Source organism: Parus major, chromosome 1A (assembly GCF_001522545.3).
Source record: "Parus major isolate Abel chromosome 1A, Parus_major1.1, whole genome shotgun sequence".
Taxonomy (NCBI): Eukaryota; Metazoa; Chordata; class Aves; order Passeriformes; family Paridae; genus Parus; species Parus major.
The window spans coordinates 30,629,444-30,652,323 of record NC_031773.1 but is presented as its reverse complement, the minus strand read 5'-3'; the positions used below and the strand labels follow the sequence as shown (position 1 = coordinate 30,652,323).

The 22,880-nt window shown below is 35.6% G+C and overlaps 1 protein-coding gene across 7 annotated transcripts in view; it reads left to right on the top strand.

The window, feature by feature from the left end:
- Window positions 1-22,880, top strand: part of TAFA2 (TAFA chemokine like family member 2) — a 204,341-nt gene that overhangs the window by 163,582 nt on the left and 17,879 nt on the right. Inside the window, exons 5-7 of one of the 7 annotated variants that reach the window (XM_033514504.1) lie at window positions 3,011-3,193; window positions 4,958-5,203; window positions 11,646-13,826. The exons of 4 other annotated variants lie outside the window; for them this stretch is intronic. In XM_033514504.1, the coding sequence (XP_033370395.1) occupies window positions 3,011-3,040 (30 nt within the window). In that variant the 3' untranslated portion in view covers window positions 3,041-3,193; window positions 4,958-5,203; window positions 11,646-13,826. Of the gene's footprint in view, window positions 1-3,010; window positions 3,194-4,957; window positions 5,204-11,645; window positions 13,827-22,880 lie in introns of those variants that run through there. 2 more of the 7 variants (XM_033514505.1, XM_015628488.2) reach the window with 2 other exon arrangements.

The window sequence follows — 22,880 nt, the reverse complement described above, 5'->3', positions numbered from 1 at the left end:
TGCTGGCATGTTTGAGATATTGACCTCATGTCTGAAGAATAATTTTCTGCCTCTGTGATGGAAAAGAAGAACAATTTCTTAAGGCTGTTTGTTAAGGACTGGCTTTCTTCACTTTCCCATGAATTTCCACTATTCCAGCATCCTGACACCAAAATCAAAGGTGTCTCCACTTCCATTTGCAGCTTCATTCTGCCAGTCTCTTTGCCATTCACAGTTGTGCAAGAAGGGCTTTTTGAGTATCTAGTAGTCTTTTTAAATTTTCTTGGAAAATTTTTGTCAGCTTCTAATATCTCAGAAATTAATGCACAAGATGATATTCAAATGCCATATCATGTGAGTCATGCTGGCACGCTCTAAAAGTAGTGCTTCTTCCTTGTCTCACCCTCCTTTTTTAGTCTGTAGAGACTTCTTTGGATTATTTCTGCTAGTCAGAAATGATACATTTCTGGTCAGAGAGACCAGGCTATTCTGAAACCTCACATTATCTGCTGCCTAAATAGCTGCAGGCAGAATTTTTTCCTCTTTCCTGGGTATTTGGCACAGACTTCACAAAATCTGTATCACTGCTTAGCTGAAGTAATGTATGAGGGAGGGAAAGACTGGCCCTCAATTGTTCAAAAGGTAGTGCTTTCAATTCTTCAAAATAACATAGCTTTCTTCCTCTTATTTCCTTACTCATTAGGACTGATTATAGAAAACATCAGAAACACTCCCTTGGCACAGCTCTGCTTTTCTGCCTTCTTATAGGGAAGGATATGAATAATAATCACTATGAAGTGGAGAGTCAGACGTACAGAACATTCTGAGCCTACACAGTCACTGTTGGAGGAGTGAACATCTCTCAAACCAGTTGAAATCAGATTACTCAGATATTATTCCCTTGCGTAGAAAAGTGAATATTGTAATTCTTAACTATGTCTCCCTAATAAAAATGAAGATAGTCCCATTCTTTGTGAAAACTCTTCTAAATGAAGAAAAAATTCAGGCAGGAGTAAGTGGAAGATTGCTGCCTATAAATTAATAAAGACAACCAACATAGAGTTAATTTCCATGAGAATTTCAAAATTCCTTATTTTTTTCATGACTTGTAGTTTACTCCTTCTACCACCCTGGTGAGCATCAAGTCAATTTCAGGAAAGACACTACTGCTGTGTTTAGAGAAAAGACTCCAAAAGACTGTCCATGTTCTATAAAATGGACTCTGAGCTTTCTTCTACTGCATTATTAGAATACACAGATGATCCCTTCTCAGATCTTACAGTCCTGATTATCATCCATCACCTTCCATATCTGCAATGATGAATGCCATGCAACTCTTAAGTGCAGGTTCTGGGTGAAGCTACAAAATATCCAGTCCACCAGAGCTTATTTGTATGATGAAACCTGGGAAATTATGTTGGCAAGACCTAACAAAAATTTATCTCCAGTTTGTGAAGATCAGTGGGTTCTCAAGGAAACAATGGATTGTGTCTGATCAACATGTATCTATAGACTCAGTCGTTATAGATATCAGAATTTTAATAGAGCTGCACTTTAGTCTCTTCAAGTTGAAGAATGTCAGAAGATAAATTACTGATGCCAGCCAGAAGAACTTGTTTCTTTATCCTGAATTCAATCCTATAATTCCTGAATATCCTGATTTTGTGGCTTAGGAACATGTTCTTGCCAAAGGAAGACCAAAGGACTTCATCACTTCTCATGCTGTTTCTAATTCAGGCAAATGCACTCCAAAATCAGATTAGTTGTTCTATAAATTGGAGATCTCTCTATCCTGATGCCTTGTCAGCTTTTCAGAGAGACTTTGGAAAATGCAAATTTCACATCTTTAAGGCATCATTCCAATTCCACTTGCTAATAATTATTGTTCATCATCCGCAAAGTACAGAAAAGGAAGAGGAGACATTCTTCTAGAATGCAACTTGACAGATTTGAAGCCTATAACTTGGAAAGCCAATTACTTTTTAGAAGGTCATTCAGGAAATTGCTAGAGTCCTTTTTCTTTCTTGTGACCTTAAAGCACATCATTGTGGAATTACATTCCTGAAATTTGAACGCAATGACCTCTTCTGAGCCTTTTGGTCTTTCCTTCATTACATGAGGTTTTAGAATTCCAGAGTCTAATTGCAATTATTTGCTTTAATTTATTCATATCGACTTTGTCTTAGGCCACATTCTATTTAGAAGATAATGAGAAGATGCATGTATGGGGACAACTGGACAGGTTCTATAAGGAAGACAAATTAAATTGAATACCACAGTAGGTTCTTAGTTAAAACTCCTAGCATTCACTTTTAGCTTTGACAGAATACTTCTTTTTGCTGTAGTGTGAAGTTCTTAAATAGTATCCAGATGATCCTGAGTACACAGGTGTTATAAAGTGTAACTTTCACCTGGATGTCTCCATAATGCTCAAGCAAGAAAACATTTACTTATTAAACTGACAGTACTTGTTCTTTTCATCTTTGACCAAGATGACTACAACTATTGTGAATCAGAAACCATAATCTTGACTATGTCTGAGTGAAAGAGACTTTATGTGTTGTTTTCCTGGGCAATGAGTTCATGCCTATCTATATTCATCTGTGAGAGTCTCTGGGTGAAAAGCCCTCAAGTCTTCCTTTTTCACTTCTATTAGGACTTGAGAAAAGACATCAGACATTCTGAAATCCTTCAAATCTGCCACCTTTCTTCTCTTTCTCATCTGTATTGGAGTGATGGCATGATGGGTACTCATATAGGAGAAGGTTAAAATTAGACTTCCTGAAAATAATTTTATATTCTCTGAATGGGTACCCACTACTCTGTCAGTACCCATTTTTTTAAGCCAAAATTCCAACCACAGAAAAGTCTTTTCTTTGTGTGGAAATTCTAAATGTATGAAAAGAGAAAGGAAAATGATCAAAGAAATTCAAGCTGATGACTGATTCATTGTTTTAAAATATTTTTTCCATCCTGGATATTGGTTCTGCTGTTTTCTAACTTGTTTTTTAGTTGTCTTATATTCCCTCAGCTATGGCAGTATTCCTGGAACCAAATGTGAGTGCACTTCCTCAAAATGCCAGCAGTGGAAGCTGGTAAACAAGTGGGGAAAAATCACCAGAGGAATCTCTGAAGCTTGGGACAAAGGCAGAAAACACATCAGTACCGCACTAACAGAACAGCAGGTACTCTTATAGTGAAGATAAAATTACAGGTAAGGAAATCATTTACATTTCTGTTTTGAACTTGTCCAAAATGGCTTATTACTCGCCACTCAAAATACCAGGAAAAGCCCTACAGCATAAAATTTGAAGAAGAAAAAGATACTTGATTAGAAAAATTAGACTACCTGATTTTTTTTTTTTAGTGGGGATCATTGGAAGCTCAGTCTGACCCCCTTTCTCGAAAAATATATTAAAAGATGAAAATCCTTTATGCCAGTTAGACAATTTAAAACTTCAGTCTAGTTTTAAAACAAGGCTGGGTTTGGGTTTTTAAAATTTGTTTTGCTTTTTCTTATTTAGAATGTAAACACAGGAGACTGCTTCTTATAGGTTTCCTTTCCAATCAAAACCAAACCTTTTCTATAGGTAAGTGAAGTCAGATAAAGCTAAAACAGGACCCTGTTCCCATCTCTCCATTTCCAGTTGCTTCCTGACATTTGAAAGGGTAACATGACTCTTTATTATGCTCTAGTTTCCTCATATATTGAAAGGAAAGAGGTTGTTTTTACTCCCACTTGGTATGATTAGGTGGGATAAGTGTTGCAGAAGAGAAAAAAAATTACATTTATGTAATTAATTGTCTTGCAGTCTTTTATGCCGCCATGCTGCAGTCCCACTATGGAGCTGTGATCACCATAAAAAGCTCAAGAGGATATATCCTTGTCTGAATTGCTGCAGTTATTATCTATTACAGAAAGTTAAATAAGGTTTAAGTCTTCTTTTAATATAAAACTATTGTTTTAAAATTAAATATTGTGTTAAGTTAAAATAATTCTACCATAAACTCAGTTCTCTACCAAGTTACAGAAACATTGAGAAAACTAGACTAGGCTCAATGCACTGGCAAAACCTTTTGGAAGACTGTAATAATGAGTACATAGGAAAGGCTAATGAATTGGATTTAGCCTTGATGTAACTTGTATGTCTTCATCAGCTATTCACTATCATAATTGTCCCAGTGAATTGCACCAACTAATTTTATTTTGTAAACTATCCAGTTCAAGGAAATATGAACATAGGACCATAATTGTTTCATAGTATTCAAATACGTAGAGATTTTACTTAAGCAAGAAATTATTGAAGTTTTGAGTTTCATCTTGTATATTTCCAGTGAACTGCAGCATAATATTTAAGTTAAATATGATAAGAAAACAAAAGAAGAAAACTTAAATAAAATTTGGTGATTTTTTTGAGATGCTGTGTATCACTTTTCAGAAGCAATCATTATTGGCAGGTCCAAAATCTGTGTCAAATATCTAGATAAAGAACTATCTGTCTCAACTGAATATTGTTTTTTGAAATGTGTAATGTGTCATCTGTTATTTTATGTTGTTTCCTGTAACCTTCTAATTTTTTTTTATTTTATTTTAAACAAATATGAGAAGAACACACTCAAATGTTTCATTTTGAAGGAACTGTCTTCTGACTTCATGACTCCTTTCCGTACCACAGGTCTATGCATGGACTTATTCTCAAAGAACCTTTCACTTACTGTTTTGTCATACTTAAATGTTGCTGATATACTATCAAAAAATGAGTGTAATCTATTTGTTTCTATTGCTTTTTGGTTTGAAATTGAGTATTTTGAAGACCATGCACTTTTCCTAAGAGAATTTTCTCAGACTCTGAAATGTGCTTTTCTTGTCATTTTGTATTTTTCCTTGTAAGTTTAAAAAATATTCCAACTATCCCAGTTTTGTTTTCTGTAACTAATTTCATAACAGTGTAGTACTTGACATGTGTTTGTTTCTTAGGCAAACGTGTAAAATTCCTCAAGTCCGAATGGAGAAGTAGAGAAAGGAGGTTTCTGCTGTGCCTGATGACAATTTTTGTTTTTCCACACACAAAAAATATTCTGGCTCCACGTTGGAGCACTAGTTGTGATGAATCCTAGTCTTGGTCGGATTCTAAGGAAGGGCCAGAACGTTCGTTGAGGAATAAAGAATAAACCACTCCAGAAAATGAGTTCCAGCCCCGGTTTATTACTCACAGAGCAGCAGGTGTGTACAAATACAGGTTTACATAGTATTAACAGGAGTTGTTGTACCTTACTTCTCATTGTAGTTGCTTAGTTGCTGCAGACATTAAAGAATTGCAGCTTATTTGGGCAGTGTTCCTGGAGGGTGGTTGGAGAGACTCTGATTGTGCTCCTGAGCAGCCTCAAGAGCCCTAGATGATTCTGGGAGTTTTAAAATGTGTTTCTTCACACACTCTACTTTCAAAAATAGACCCAGTTGGTAAACTTAAACTGCTCGCTCTCATGGGAAAACAAGAGACTCTCTGGATAACAGCACTTGGAAGAGAAGTCCATCTTAATACATTCAGTCTGGTGTGGTATCTGTAGTTGAAAGCTCAGTATCCCATACTGAATTACTTAAATTTTAGAAAAAACTAAGAAATGAGTATTTCCATTATATTCGTAAGATAGGCTAGAAGTTGTCTATCTTAAAGCTGTGTTAAAGATGAAGACCTTTATCTTTTACAGGAATATATGCCATGCTCTGAGGTAATTTTCCATTGCCTACTTTCCTAGTCCTACCTTTCAAACTATTTGAAGTAATTGGAAAGCTCACTTTACATGTGAAAGATTTCTAAAGCCTTTTAGTTTCAATTAAATTTAACACTGATTGTCTAGATCTTCACTTTACCACCAAAAATTTCCTGCTGAAATCCTTAAGAGCAGTGGGAAATAAAGGAGCACAGAGTTAGATTTCAAATGGCATTGCATGAAATGAGTTTTCAAAATGTTTGTGTCTCTATAATGGAAGTCCTAAGCACAGGAACTATCACAAGTGCAATTCTAATTAGTTGCTATGCAATAAAAATATGAAAGAATTGTAAGGTTTTAGAGCCTCATGGTTATCAAAGACCTGAGAACCTTTTGAGTCATGGTCTGGGAAATAATCTTTTTAATTAATAAAATGAGCTAGTCATAGGTCCTGAAGGACAAGTGTGAGGATCTAGAATTCTAAATCACTTAACAGGCTTGGGAATATGTTTAGATTAATACTTTTCATATTGCAGTGCCTAAAATAAAACTAAAGGAACAGTTTCAAGCTCTTGAGTTCTTAAATAAAAAGTTAGGTAGGGTCAAAATTTTATAAACAGGAATGAAACATTTGATGACTTTGAAAAGTGTCTTCCAATACATAAACTTCTCTGTAGGTAATTGAATCTGTGTAGTTATCATTAAATATCTCTTTTCCAGACTGCTCACAAGGGACTCAAATTTTGCCTTTTGTCATTAGCCCAAGTCAACTAAGGGCCTGTGTCCTAATTAATGGTTCTCTCTTGCAGCTCCCCTGAAATGTGCTTGAGTCACCTTCATTTCTTAGGCTTCTGAAATGGTTCCTCCTTCCTCCAGAAACTTAGTTATTTAGCAATAAAGACCCAAATCCTCACCTACCTACCTTAAAGAGCCTATGTGTATAGGAGCCCTATTCCAGAAAGGTCCTTAACATCTTTTTGTCCGCTTTCCCCAGTTCATTGGAATATTAATTTCAGGATTATCCATCTGTGAGGAAATTGTGAACCTGTCTTTTGTTAACATTTGGAAAGTACTTTGGATTATCACTGGTACAAGACAGTAATACTAGAAGAGAAGCATTGTCCAAGCCTACAAGTTGAACTATTTCAGTGAATGAGCATGCACAAGTGGCAATGCAAACTGGCATTTGCATTCACAAGCCATGTATAAATGATAGTTCATGGCAAACCCTGTATGGATTATAAAGTTTCAGGAAATAGTGTGCTTCCATCTGTTCAAAAGATTCATTTCTAACCTCAACGTCATTCTCAGAGGGCATGAGTGGAAAAAATGTTCTGGCAGATGTTTGTTTCTGGTTATAGGGGCTGTTTCTACACTGTAATATTTATATTAAGCTCTTAATACCACAACAAAATTATTTGTGTTATAGAAAAAAAAAAAAAAAGATACAGTCCTCCCAAGTTAATTCCTTTTTAGGAAAGGTTTACTAAAAAACCTCTTTGTTCATAATTTTATTAGTTCTTTTGTGGTGTTTTGCATAGAGTCTAAGAAAGAATACCACAATAAGGACACAAAATGGACAGAAATATACTGTATACAAAGGCTGTTTTGGTATGGTATCTCTGTTTTTTCTCCATGACTTGGAGGACAATCCATTGCTAGGTATTTCTTCAAGCCATTCCTTATGGCTTTTGTCATTCCCTGTATTTAGCTTATCTCATGTTGGTCATTAAATAAATTTATTAAATTAAATTAAATAAATTTATGAGAACTCTTTTATTTTTGCTTGAAATTCCCATATAATTTTTGTTTCCCATAGGCTTTTAATATTTTAGAGAAAAATGGAAGTGGTGCCAAGATGACTTTGTCTCATGAAATTCCCCTTAGCTCAGGGTGTGCTATTAATTGCTTTCACAAAAAATAATTTCCTTTCTGCATCTTATGTATCCCAGAAAAAAAGGAAAAGAAAAGAAAAAGCCTGACTATGCTTAGATGACATGATCTATGACCACACACAATCCTATATGGTTGGTGGGACAGTTCTAATTAAAAAGAAAAAAATTCCTCTATTAAATACTTTATGTTTCTTTGGAGAAAACCTAGATCAGAGGGTCCATCCATGTTAAATCATCTGTTGAGGCAAGAAACATTAGCCTAAAAGTTTTACCTTTTCTGCATTTGCATTGATACATAGTCTTGTCCTCCCTCCAACTCTCCTCACGCTCTAAAGTCTCTTCTTTACTGTGCATGATGGAAAAGAGAGAGAATTAAACGGCAAGGAAACATATAAAAAGGCAAGTTGCTAACTTTCAAGTGCCTGACTTTGCAAACACAGGAGTCAGTTTTCAATATGGATTTTATGTATGGTTTATGATAAACACAGAAAAAAATTCAAAAAGCTGCCAGTCAAAAAATAGTAATGTACAAGTTATGTTATGAAACTTTCCAGCATACACTTAATTTCAATATACCATATATTCTTATATATTTTATTCTAACATTATTATATAATAACTATTTATATGACTAATTTTGAATGTAGAAGCTATTCTGTAGTTAGATAATGATTTGTGATATATTTGTTTGTCTGAAGAAATAGAAGACTTTTACTATACCCAATTGTGGTTCTGTAACTTTGATGCTCAGGTGCCTGAATTTAGAGAGAAGTGCTTTACTATTCAGGGAATATTCCCTCAGCCATTCTTTACATCCTATAGTCTTGATTTTTCTTCCTTCCTCTTCTGAGGCAGAAGAAAGTCCTGAGTAAAATAATCAGACTTAGTTTTTATTGAGAATCTATTCTAATGAGATAAACAATATTATCTTCCGTATTCATCCACTGTGTGGATTTCACAGGTGAGGATATTTTTCACCCATTGTGAGCAGCACCAGAATACAGATTGTCCAGAAAAATCTCTTGAGGCTGGTAGCTTTTCTAATGTGGTGTCATGAGATCTTTTCATCTCTGATCCATTCTGTATTACCCTGGAAAAAATGTTTTACCTAAAGACTGAGTTTGTTCAGAACATTTAGTGAGCGGAATAATGTGGAAATCTTCAGGTGCATTTAATTATATATTGTTGTGTTAAAATGAAACAAGTGAGTCCACATACAATTACAGCCAATTTACAGCAGCCACTCACTAATTTAAATTAAAAAGTCTGCAACTGCAGAGTAATTATGCTTTAATTGCATATTTAGGACAAGAAAATGAAGAGAATCTAATGCGGTATATTTATGATATAACAATGATGTGAAAAAATTTATTAGCATAAAGAGAGTAATTGCATTCCAAGAGTGAACATATTAATTCAAATAACATCTAGGATGCTAAAGGTTTTTGTGTACTTCTAAAATTTGTATTGTTAATCTTCCATGCATATTAATTATTAACTGAAAACTTGATTTGCACCTGTTCAGAGTGTTACTGTTCTCTAAGGATTTTAAAGATCAGACACATATTGTTATTGGCCCCTCTTTTCCTGAGAAGGCCTTTGGCACAATACCTTACTTCTCAGACACTTAAATCAAATAACATTTACTGTATCCAAAATTCAGCATTTCTGGGAATACCATCACTAGGTATTAGCTAAAATTTTATTGCTTCTTGATGAAACTGCCTTTAGTAGCCGAGAGGTTTATTCATTCCCTGATGTGTATGGTGTATGGATATATAACTTCCATTAATGTTGATGTGCAATCTATGTTTGAACATAAGAAGTATTAACATCATAGAGGCAAATGTGGATCACTATATGTATATATATATAAAAAAAAAGCTATCTGCTTTTATTTCCTATTTTTATCACCTATTTAATTTGACAGTGTACGTTGCTTTCATAGGGATATTTTCACCACAGGGTTGTAGCACCAGGTGAGGGGAGCAGATAGGCCGTCAGATTATGATTTTACTGAGTTTTCTTGTGACTGAAAATGCATTTGCACTTCCAAGCAGCCACATAACTGAGCAGTCATGTATTTGCAAAAATACCATTTTTGTTATCTGAAGTTTATCACCTTAGCCCGTGCGTGGTAGATCTGGGTGTAATAGAAATAACACATCACAGGATAGCTGAGGGTGGAGGGCAAGTCTGGAAGTGCCAGCCCCTGGGCCAAGCAGAGCCATCCAAAGCCAGTTAGGACCAGACAGCTTTTGAATATCTTCAAGAATAGAGCCCACAATCTCCCTGGGCAATATGTACTAGCTCTCAGTCACCCTCACAGAAAAAAAACTTCTTCCTGACAGGGAACTACCTGTGTTTGCTTGTTCTCAGTTTCTTGTTCAGTCTGCTGCTGGGCACCACTTGAAAAGTGTCTGGCTCCATTTTCTTGGCACTCTTTCTTCACATTGTTTTACACATTGATGAGATCCCCCTGAGCCTTCTCTTCAGGTTGAACAATTCCAGTGCTCTCAGCCTTTCTTCATATGACATTCTCCTGTGCCTTATTTTCCTTAGTGGCCCTTTACTGGATAGACAGGAAGGTAGACATAGATACAGAGATATGTATTGCAAATGAAGCTAATAAAATTCCACCTGCAGATAGTATCAGAAGGTGTGTATTTTACATTGTGTAGCTCAGTGGCACCCGGTTCCATGAGTAGAATTCCACCTTGCTACAATAAAGCAAAAAAATAAATAACAATAAGATGGTGCTTCAGCCTTTTGAGCTTTAGTGCAGGGCACAGAAATATGTTGCCTGACTTTTAAATTAATTCTTTATTATTTTTTCAGGCAATCTACCACTTTAGAAGGGGCCACATGAGGCTGTTTCCAACAGCAAGACCAAGGCAAAATAAAAGCAGTGTAATAAATAAGCCTGTGTATCATAAAAATCACGAAGCACAATTTTATTATTGCCTTAAGTGCAGTTCCTAGAAACAACTCTGTGGAGAAGGCAAACTGAAGTAATGAACTCCTTGAACAGTCTGTTTAATATTCTGTTTGTTCTGCGTTTATGCTCTGCAGAGCTGACAAGAGCTGTATGCAAACAGTTTTGCTGAGGGCAAAAGAATGTTTCATCATTAAGGAGCATGACCTTTCTCTCTGTGATCAAAATGAAAAGCATATGCCCCTTGATGTCATAAAGTGTTGTGACCATTCCAATGAGTTGTTCCTCAAGCCTTGGGATGTTTCCCCCTGACACAGTTTGATATTAAAAGGTTATGTGATGATTAATTGTATCCACTGACACAGCAGAAATATTCCTCAAAGTTATGTTTCTTTGATACGACAGATTTTTTCTTTTAAAGTTTAAAATCCAAATCAGTTAAAGCCCAGTTATTGTGAAATTCTTTGTCCCCCACTCTTTCTCTGTGGTTCTTCTGTTTCCCTCTTGTTTCATGTTAGGCTGGGTGAAGCCACTCTAAATTAAATCCTTGGTAATTTTTTACTTTTTGGATAACGGGATCTCTATCTCTTGTTAACTTGTGCATGAGCTCTGTCCTGTTTCTCCACTAAGTGATTATTGCTTGCTAAGATAAAATAAGCCCTTAAAAGGACATTGCCTTTTCCAACCTAAATGATTCTATGATGTTATGGTTGTTTTGTAAAGACACATGCAAAGAATGGAAGAATACAGCTCCAGTATCAGTCACTATATATTCAGTGGCTAACATTTAAAAAGCATAGTTTCTACCATACAGAATTTTTAACCACAACAAAAAAAGAATAACAGAAAACAGAAATTTGTGGGTTGGAAATTCACAATTTTCTTATATTTTTAGGCATGGTCGTATTTAATTTCTCCTTGTCAAATCCTATTCCCACAAATCACTTAAACACACAATTTAAGTTGGAGAGCGGTGCCATCGAATACCATTGGGGCTTATTCCCTTATTTAAAAACAATCAGAAGAGCTTTGCTGGAGAGAGATCTTATACTTCAGTTTCTGGTACTTTGGAAGTAGATTCACTCTGTCCAGTTTTGATTTTCTGATTTTCTTTTTCCTTGCAGGTAACCCGATAGCTAAAGACATATCAAACCAGTCTCAAGGCTGATAACGTTAAATACAGCACATAGGAATTTCATTCCTCCAGGCAATCCTTGAAGAGAAATTTTATACTGCTGGGGTGTATCCTTCAGAATCAATTGTTTCAATGAGAACCTGGCTTGTAATCAGCAACAGCCTTGAGATCCAAACTACTGGAAAGTTATTTTGAACTTCTGTGTTACAAATATTTCAACTGATTGAACTGTGTACACTTGTAAAATTGCACTTGCTGAGGAATTTGCAGCTGTAATCATGAGCCAATATTCTAAAGGTGCAGAAAAGCAGCAAACTTTTCAGTTCTCCATTGCAGATCAGTGGCTTTTCATCTTGAAGAAGTCAACCTCTGAAATGTATTGGATCCTTCACTTTAAAATGATCCCTGGTCCACTGTTGAGATTGCTGGTGGGACTGCACACTGCTTTAATTAAATTTCTGTTGCAGAAATTGTCCTCTGGCATGGCGCAGTTTTAGACATTTTTATTTGTGTTCTAATCTTGCAGCTCTCAAAGGTACATATTTAAATATCTTGAAGTTGCTTTGTTATAGGAATGGAATTATATATCCATTGTTAATAATTATTGTTGACAAGTAATAGTTATCTGAATACATCAGTCATATTAGAATGTACAGTCAGGTTGACATGTTTCCCTAAGGCTAACCAACTACTGCAGCTTAACAGTTAAAGAAAGTAGTGGTCAAAAACTCAATTACCACTTCTGTTTAAGGCATTTTATGTGTTTAATATATACATTTCCATTTAGTTCAAAGGAAATGGTTGTTCCCAATATGTACTTTACTTTCCTAACCTTTAATTCATTTAAATTGATGGTAAGCAGTCAATTACACTATTTCATCCCTTTTTTATAAAGGTAGGCAGGGATGTAAATGAGTTTTGCAATTATGATATTGGATGGTAATCATTCAGAATTTTTGTCTTTTTATTAAAAAATAAAATCTATTGCTTGAACCTAAGTACTGATGGATGCTTATGTAGATGTCTGCTCAGTTTGTTTGCCATAAAGGAAAAAAGTCCTAGTGCTCTCCCAGTTTTACACTTCATGGCTATTTTGCTTGCTTACAGTAATCCAATTCAGATTGTTCTGTTTTGTTAGAAATTCTTGAACTTTGCAATGTGTTGTTACATGAAAAAAAAAAAAATCCTCAATATTTAAAGGCCTTAAGCATCTTTGAGCTTTTTTTCTAAGTTATTACAGAATGTATGATTTTATACTTCATTTAATGTATATTGTACCATCTGTAATGTTGATACAAAAGAAATTTGGCAATTACTTTTGGTGACACTGCATAAACATACTGATTAGAGGGAGTTCTGACTGTCTGCTTTGGTGAATTGAAATGAAAGCCACACAGACTTAATGGTAGTCAAAAATACATACAGGTAAGCTTGTTTAAGTCCTATGTGGTTACCAAACAAAGCAAACAAACAAACAAACAAAAAACATCCCCAAAAATGAATAGAAGGAAATGGTTTAAACATCACAAGCCATTGACATGGCTAGTTTAGTTATATATTAAGTTCCATGATGGATGAACACTCTGGTGTGCTCTGCCTGTCACTGTAGCCCCTGCTGCTACAAAACCATTTCATTGCCTCTGCTGTATTATTGCACAGGAGAGCTTAAATAAAATAAATGACTGTTTGGAATAAAATTGAGAAGTATATTCTATCATTCTGCTGGGACATAATAAAAAATATGTTGACAGAAAAAGATCTTATTTTCTGATTAAAATTTAATTAGAATAAACTGTTTGTAGCAGAAACTAGGTCTCTTGGTATTTTAGGATGGATTAGTATTTTATGGATTTGTGCTAAGAGGTTCAGAATGGAAGGTAGCATCTTAAAGAGGTTGTCTGGGACAGTGCAAAGTGTAAATGTGCTGTTTTGTAAAATCTGAATATGACCTCTATTTGGTCAAAAATCTATATCATGCTTCTCAATACTTGTTTTCTTTGTTTCCTTGTTCCTAAACAACGCTGAAAATACTGTATTATATACAAGTGTAGCACATGCATACCAATAAATGAAAATAAATGGATTTTCAAATATACTGAATAGATTCTCTGCAGTAGATTAATGTTGTGACTATTCATAGCAAGTGAATAAAATTGTAATATAAAATAGAGCTCCCTGTATGGATGTGCACATTGGATATCTGTTTACTCATGGAACAAAATAATTTTTTAGTGCATAAGAATCTCAAAGATTATATTAACTCTACATTTCTTCAGTAGAGCAGAGAATATTTCCTACACTTTGAAATGTCCTTTTTGAAAGGAGTGGATACCTATGGGAAATTCTGGTGGGTGTACTGCTGTTTTCAGGTCAGATTGAATAAAATTATTTTTTTCTTCAAAAAATGTGAATCCTAAAAAATTATCATTTAGATGTTTTAAGTAGCAACAGGACATGGCAGACAATCCTGAAAAAGTAATGTTTCAGGTTAATTTGAGGAGCTATTTAAAAGAAAAGAAAAGAGAAAGCCAGTTACTCAGATCTGCTTGTGCACCTTGAAGCAAGCTGGGAACCACAGTTCAGGTATCCGCAGTGCAGGTTTAACTCTCCTTTGGAAATGGAGTACAGGTGACTGGATCAGCTATGTGCATTCATGTAGGCATGTGAATTGCTTCATTTAATCATTTATTCCTTATATACTACTTTCTAGATTGTTTAATCTGATTGCAAAAATGATCAGGCATTATGATTAGAGGGAAATCCATGCTACTCTTTGAATTAAGTAATCATCAAGAACTCTGAACTGCAGAATATGAAGTTCTGCAGTTCCAAGTGGCACTGCACTGAGAGGGAGAGAAAAATCATTGCTTTTTTCATGCCTCTCACAGTTAAATGATCAGTTCAACAAAGCACAAAAGGAATTCTGCTATGAATCTTAAGGAAAAAAAAATAATATCAGATCAAATAAATCTAAAGTAAAGCTTAAAAAATACTCAAGTCTAGATCTTTGTTGTTTGTGGTTTATTAGTCATAATGAATGTTATCCTTTAAATATCACTGCTGCAGATAACACTGTTACTACCGATAACTACACCTATTGTGCTATATATTTTCAATTTTTGCATTTGTCCTGTATCTTTTAAATCTTGACTCCTTCAGTTCTTCCTAAAGATGTTAGTGCTGTAACATTTCAGTACTTCACCAAACAAATGCAGCTCTGTTTTTTTTTAGAATCTACTTTATGCTTTAAGAGTTTATCAGATACATTTCTTTTGAATGTAAAGAATCTGATATAAAGTATTTTAACTTGTTAGTTTTCATAAAAAATATATGCAGGGATTTTTTTGCTTATTATAATTACAGTGGCTTTTATAATTTCTAGGTAATGCATGAAAGTCTGTAACAACAAAACAGAAATATGTAATTGGCATCCTTTTCTGTTGATTGACTGCCTCCTCCTTCATGCCTCAAATTTTACACATCTGTTGTTAACCAATCTATTGGCTAGGAAAAGGAGCACAGTTTTGATTTTCAAGAGAACTGTTGCCTTAATTTCTAGTTCCTTTTTGCCATAAATTAGATAGCCCTGTATCAAGCCTGTCACACCTGAACAATCTGATGCCATTAAAATGATTTCTCATGGGTTCAGTGGTCTTAGATTGAAAAATAAGAATTTCTGAATCACTTTGTCTTTATAATACAGTTTTTATCCTGATAAACCTTTCTGTTTATTCTTTCACAGAATGAGTGAATATTTTCAGATTACTTTGGTCTTGTTTCTGTAGGAGCTTGTTTAACATTTGGACAGTACTTTACAGTCATTGAAAATATTTTAGCAAAAATATGGCTGGGTTTTTGTATGTTCTATATTCATCTGTACTACAGAAAAGGTTGAATTTCCCACAACTTTGTTTTAACAGGCGAGATTACAAGTGTTGTCAATGTCTCTTTATCCAAAATGAATTTAAGACCATCTGGCAGGAGGGCCTCTGATGGTGACACTGGAAACTCTTGTGTAAGGGAGTGACAATTCTTTACCAGACTGCTGTGAATAGGATCCCAGGAAAGTCAAACAATTGCAGTATGGTTTCATCATCAGAGATGTAACTCTGGGTCTGGGGAAGCAGGGGTACAGTCAGCATCCTGAGCCTGTGGCTGTGGGGGTGACAGCAGGACCTTAGACCTGTTCTCTGGGTTGCAGGAAAGGTCTGTCTCATGTCTCTGGTACTTGCTCCAAAGCCAGATGACAGAAATGGCAAGGCACCTTGATGATTTCAGTGTAGTTTGGGTAAGGCTATCAGATTCAGATGAATGTTTAGCATTTTGTTTAGAAAATTCTGAATGAGCAAATTCATTAAAGTTGACAAGTCCCTATTCAGGATGGTTAAAGAAACTACTCTCTATTTTCACTCTTTCCTTGCAAGTATACAGGTCAACTAGCTATGTAGCAATTGGAAGTGAAATCCAGTTATTCCTTGATAATAGATTCTTTTGATTAAATATCACTAATCCCATCAATATCAGCCATGACTGAAGGACTTGAAATAAATCTGGCTTTCAGATTTGAAAACCAGCTTATTGATCAACTAAATTAAATAAATTGTGCAACAGAAATATTATTGCTTATATGTAACCCTAACAGTTAAAGTTCTATATTAGCTTTTCAAATTATATTTATGTTCATAATTGTATAATTTAAAATTTGGTTTAGATCCTTTATAACAGCAGGGACATTCTTTTTTCTGCTAAAATACTGAGGTAACCTAAGGTCACTATAGTTTGGGATTTATGGCTTTCACTGCTTCAACTGCACAGCTGGGAAAACATAAAAATACTTATGTTACTCACATTGCTAAGACATTTTTCTTGAGTATGAGGAATATGTAGAATTGCAAGTTTGCTTTATATGAGCATATTGGTTGATTCTCTTGAACTCTTTTCTCCTTACTGTCCTAAAAAACATGACAGAAGGTGTACTTGAATCTCCAGTCTTATGTCTTAGTATTTAAATCAGAACTTACAAAATGAACACTGCTTTAGTCACTATGTCTCCATGTAAAGTAGTTTATTTTTAGTCTGTTTCCTCCATATGATTAATTACTGATGCCATGTCATATTTAGGCACAGAGAATGTAATCCTTAATATTAGTGATTTAGAGTTTGTGCATTTTTTTGTTCTTTTTATTTTTTGTTGGTCATTTTCTTGTGTCCTGCAATCCAATCAGTTCTTTCAAAACTCCAGTAACGATGAGAGAAGTTTTTTAATAAATAGTAGCCTGGAACTGAACACAGGAGGCAAGAGACAGAGAGACGATACGTTTCTATAATTTTATCTTAGTTTCCAGTTTAAACTATTCTTTCTAAAGAGAAGCATTTTTTCTAACTATAAATGGACTGGGTTTCAATATGTTCTCTGATCATAAAGCTGATGAAATGGTCCTTTCTGTATGTCAGATTACCTCAGCAGAATTTACAAATGGAAGATGATGATTTTGCTAATGTCCATGGGCAGGTAGACATAATTTGGTCCCAGATGCTCTGCCTAATGTTCATGGCAAAAGTGACTCAAAAACAATGCCTCCATATGCTGTAATTGCTGGAATTATTTCTCAGGCATATTCCCTTGTCATCCCTCACATGTAGAACTCATTAGATTCCTAGTGGGAGAACATATGGAGAAGGGAGATGATGGAAAACACTATAAAACAGATTGTGTATTTAAATTTATATTATAAAAGACCTCTGTGCACAGGCAAACTTAGCAGAGAAAGTTCAAACTCTTTTCATTCCACTTCATAAGGAAATTTACATTTATGGAGCAGTTATCTCAGTGCATTCAAATCCGCTTCTAGGTGGTGAGTTAAAACCTGGATTTAGTGATAATAGTGGCAATTTTGCTGCTAATTTGAGGTCAACTCTGTATTTCCTACATTTTCCAAGTATTTACTTAAACTAAAATTAAGATCTTTTCACTAATAGGAATGATCAGAAGTTGCACCCATACAAGTTTGTTGGCAGGATCAGGTCTTTGGCTATGGGTTTGTGATTTCAGTGTCAACATAATGTCTTTGATAAATACCATGTTTCTGTTTCACAAAAATTATTAATATTTCTTCCATCCAGTTCAGCTGACTAATGGATGGTGATCATATCCAGTGCAGAGATGTTTTAGTGACTACTGGGTATTCTTAATTAATTCTTTATCCTCTATAACACTTAAATACAGCAAAAATATAAGCTAATCATACATTAATTCCAAGTATCATACATGGACGTTTGTGATGCTTTTTTGTTTACACTTAGGACCCTTTTCTGTTTTAAGGTAATTTTTTTTCTGTTATTTTTTAGTCAAGACTGACCATGAAACTGGTTTCAGTAGGGAGCATTTGAAGTACTATAAAGTACCCCTGTAGTAGAGGTGGGCACTAGCAGGAGCTGCCCATTAGAGAGGTGAGAGGTGGATAGATGATGTCCATGACCTTATCGCAGTGGCTGGAAAATATGGCCTATCACCATAGGAAAGCATAGAAAGTATTTTTAGAGAAACACATTTGCCCAACTCCTAAAGGAACAATTTTGACAGGGTGTCTCTGATTACATGGAGCTGAACCAAATGTTATATCTAAATCAATAGAGAAGGACATAGAGAAGCTGTAGGGCGTCTATTACAGTGTGGCTCTGTAGGCCTTAAAAATGTCTGATATGTCCACAGCATGTCCATCTAGGTCACTGCCTTTTTAAAAGAAGACAGAACACAGCTGTTAAAACAGCTTCTGCAGTAGAGCTGTGTGTGTATTTGCTGGCCAATATGCCTTCCTAAAGCCAAGGTTTGGTGTTGTGTTGTGAGAGAGGGTCTCCAGAAGTTCAGATCCAACCCTCCTTCTTGGCTGCTGGAAACGGACTGTGTTATTATACTGTTCTTCTAAGCCAAAGTTACACAGTATATTGCTGGCAAGCTGCACCACTTGCCCTGCACCTCTCAGAGCAGAGTAGTTACTCTGACAAGCCTCAGCAGGAAGCAAAACGTGCATTACCACACATGCTTTGTCTTAATACTGACAACCTTGACTGTTCCCTATGATGTTTGGATTTTTTTTTCCTGACAGCTACAGGAAAAATGTTTATTACTAGATGAAAATGTAATTTTTTTTATTTTACACCAGTCTGAACATCACACTGAAAAGATGGATATATTTTGCAGTTTCTTACATGTTTATCCTATTACAATTTATTCATTTGTGCTATATATGTATTAGTCTCTGTCAGCTGCCAGTGGCACCTTTTAAAGTAGTGTCATCCATGAGTGATTTTTTAGTCACTGCAGGAAAATGGTCATTGGGTGGTAAGTCTTTCATCAGCATGTTGTGGTTTTTCCATTCTCACAGTACATGCACAAGAAACGAGATGATGAAGTAGTAAAAGGGCCTTGAAGATGTACTGATTTAATTAATCTCAGGCAAATAGACCTTGATTAGTGAAGGAAGTTATAGGCCCTCTGTGTAAGATTGTGTTTCATCATTCAGAATATCCAGCCCTCTGCTTTGATTCAAATTTGATTATAAGAAATTTGGGCAGTAGTAATATTGATATAAAAGATTAATAGCAACTTGAATGATGGATCCTTAAGTATTGATGTATGCAATCAAGTATCCAGCAGATTTAAAATCCTGGGCTTTACCTTGTGCTCCTAATGGATAAGGAAAGTAGCAACTATATTCCTCATTTTTATGTCCTTGGAAGGAAATGCAGATGTACCAGAAGACTGGCAGCTGAAGTGCTCACTGTACTTCAGTTAATGATGTGTTTATTGCTCAAGACCATATAGCTTGGATCTTACCTCACCTTTTGTTAAAGCATGTAACATAACGACCTTAAACTGATCTATTTCTTCAATTAGCAGTTCTGAAAGGAAACACAAAAGCAAGTTCAAGGCTGTTTATGCCTGGGTTAACGCCACTGTCTTTAGTGAAGTTATTCTCCAGGTAAATCTAGTCTTAACATTCTAGATAAATAGTTCAGAAAATTAAGCTGCAGTTAATTTGAAGACCTACATTAAAGGGCACATGAAACTTCAAGGGCTTGGGTAAGAATAAAATAAAGATGACAGAAAATTTAGGATTTTTTTACTGTTTCACCAGATATATTATTAAATAATTGTGGGAATTATGGTTCTGGTCCCACCTTCAACAGAGAAATACATGAAATTCAATCCTGGTCTTATTCCTGCCATAAAGTACATACCAAAGGCAGTTTATAAAAGTCATTTGGCACAAAACTTCTCAAAACTCCAGTGTGAGGTCTCTGTTCCATGCCTGTGCACCTTAAATCCTGAAAACATAGCTTTCTGGGAACTTTGCTGATGACTAAATCTTCTTATGGGCTTCTGCTGTGGTTTACATTTAATACTGACTAACCATGCCAGCTGTTCCAAAAACTGTGTCGTTGGTTCAAACTCTGGCATCTCCTCACTTTTTTGTTGATTGATATAGTAAAAAATATGCTTTATAAATAGTCTTTAAATTTGATGTATCTGATAATTTGCAGCAATTCCAAAATGATATTTCTTACTTTATCTCAAACTTGTAAATGATTCAAATATCGCGAACAGTAATAAACTCAGTCAATAAAGAAATGTGATGCCTTAAGCTACTTTTTACCAGTCAGAATATTGTCAAGGTGACCTTTCATGCTGTTTCAATTGCACAGCCTTGCCATTATTTAACTATTAGAATGATGGAAAACTTGCACTTTGCTATTTGAGTGGCAACATTTCTAGACATGGGGACCTGAAGGAATGGAACTACTGAGAGGCTATAATTAGCCTCTCAATGTGTGCCACATTAAGGAGTTAAGGATTAGCAGCCAAAGAAAGACTAAACCTGGTGAAGCAAAGCAGCTGCAGTCTAGTCTTGAGAAATAAAAATCCATTTGCAATGCTTTCTAGAATCCTAATATCTGCTGCTGGTGTCAAGTCATTAATGATAAATCATTTTTCCTGCACTATGTCTTGCCCATCCACTGTTGAAACGTACATGAAAAATGCAGCTTCTGGACTGCTGTTAAAACTCCTCTCAAATTTAAATATTAATGAGATTAAGGCTATTTTATATTACTACCTTCTATTTTAAAAGGAGAAAATTAATTTCTGTTTGCTTTAAAATTTTTACATACATATTTATACAAATAGAAGAAACTAGAAAAAGATAGTAAAAATAATAGTAAAAAATCTGTCCATTACAATGTTAAAATGTAATTGTTTCATGACTTTATGATTAGATGTATTCTGTCTACATGAAGTTTGTCTTGTGTTGACAGAAAGCAAAATAATCAGAAAGATGTGGCTGTTGAAAAACCTTTTGTCTTCACAGTGCTGTTGGAGGAGGATGAATATCACAGACTGGGAGCTGTGTAAAAAGCAGAGCAGAAGAAGGTTTCTTTTTCCATCAACGGTTAGGTGATTTATGTACATGACTCTCATTAACATTAATGGAAGTTATCTGCCTCATTTTTTATGAGCCTGATGTGAAGTTAATGGCAGTCTTCCCATTGTCTCTAGTGGGCTGTGGATCAACCAGTAAGTGCACAAATGGGTTTGGTTGAAATATTGGTGCTTGTAGAATGGTGCTTGCTTAGAATTTCAACATGCTTCATTCACAGTTACAACAAAAAATGCTGTGTGAATGCCTAAGTGTCTGATCTGGGGAGATTAATGGTGCAGAGCGTGCTGATCTGTGGCACTGTGGGGCATCCACAAGACAGACTGAAGAGATGCCTGAGCCAGCTCGCAATGAGCTGGTGTGAGCAAGAGCAATAATCTGCCCAGCAACATGAGCTGACTCACTTTTCAGAGATTTGAACTGGAGTAGATCTAATGGTGTTTGTGGTCCAGACTACAGGATGAGGGAGCTGGCAGTGCCATGCAATGCTGTACTTCTATCAATAGTACAGTAATGTGCAGTTGCACTTTTTTTGAAATCCAGCCTGAGATCTTCCTCTGTGCTGAGTTCTCCTCTGTTTTTGATTGTTTTTCTTGTGTTTTGGTTTGGGTTTTTATTTATTTATTTATTTATTTATTCAACAGAGGAATCATATTTTCATTGCAGCAAACCTTTCACTGACTTATCAATGCTTTGCAGTTTTAATAAATCTAGACTGCTACTTTTTCTTCTGTGAGGAAGGGAAGGAGACCTGATGTTACCAGCGGAATTTGAAGGACATCTGTTCACATCTGTCCTGGGATAGAATTTATTTTCTTCTTAGTAGCTGGCACAGTGCTGTATTTTGTATTTAGGATGAGAACGATGTTGAAAATGCACTGGTATTTTGCTTGTGTATAAGTGGTTTGTAAGTCAAGGACTTTCCAGTGTCCCATGCTCTACCAATGAGGAGCTGGGAGGGACCATGGCCAGGACAGCTAACCCTAACTGGCCAAAGGGTTTATTCCGTACCACAGAACATCAAGCCCGGTATATAGACTGGGGAGAGTTGTTTGAGAGGGATCATTGGGATGAGCACTGGCAAGTGGGTGGTGAGCAACTGTATTTTGGGCCACTGATTTCTCTTCTTTATTTTCCTCTCTCTCTTTTTTTAAAAAAAAAAAATTTAAAAAAATACTATTATTGTAATTATTATCATTATCATCATTACCATAATCTAATTTTGTTTCAACTATTAAACTGGTCTTGTCTTAACCCACCTTTTATTGACTCTCATCCCAATTCATGGGGGAGGTAAGTGAGCAGCTGCATGGTACTTAGCTGCTGGCTGGGGCTGAATAGCAGCAGCATGCATATTCCTTATTATGAGCCAGTCACTACAGAGAGAGGTGACCAGCCTTGCTGTCAGTGAAGGACATTTCTCAGCACAAAGAGAGGAGCCAGTACATAATAGCTTTTCCATGGATTGGGAACTTCTCTTATAGTCAGTCAATTTGATGCTATTCCGAGCTGTCCCAGGTTTCTCCTCACCACAGTGTCACATTTGTGTACACATAAAAAACTGGCCTTCACCTTGGTGTATACATAAAAAATTGCCTCTGGAAGAACTTGTATGTTGAAGCCAAGTCTAGTAAGTCTAGCAAGTCAAGTAAGACTAGGGGAACCTATATCCTGAGAGCTTTAACACACAAAAGGTTTCTGCTCCTGCTCTGTCAGACATGGCCACTGATGGTCTCAATCTCAGGTCCAGGCTGTAGCAAGTCTGGGCATGTAGTTTGAAGACATAA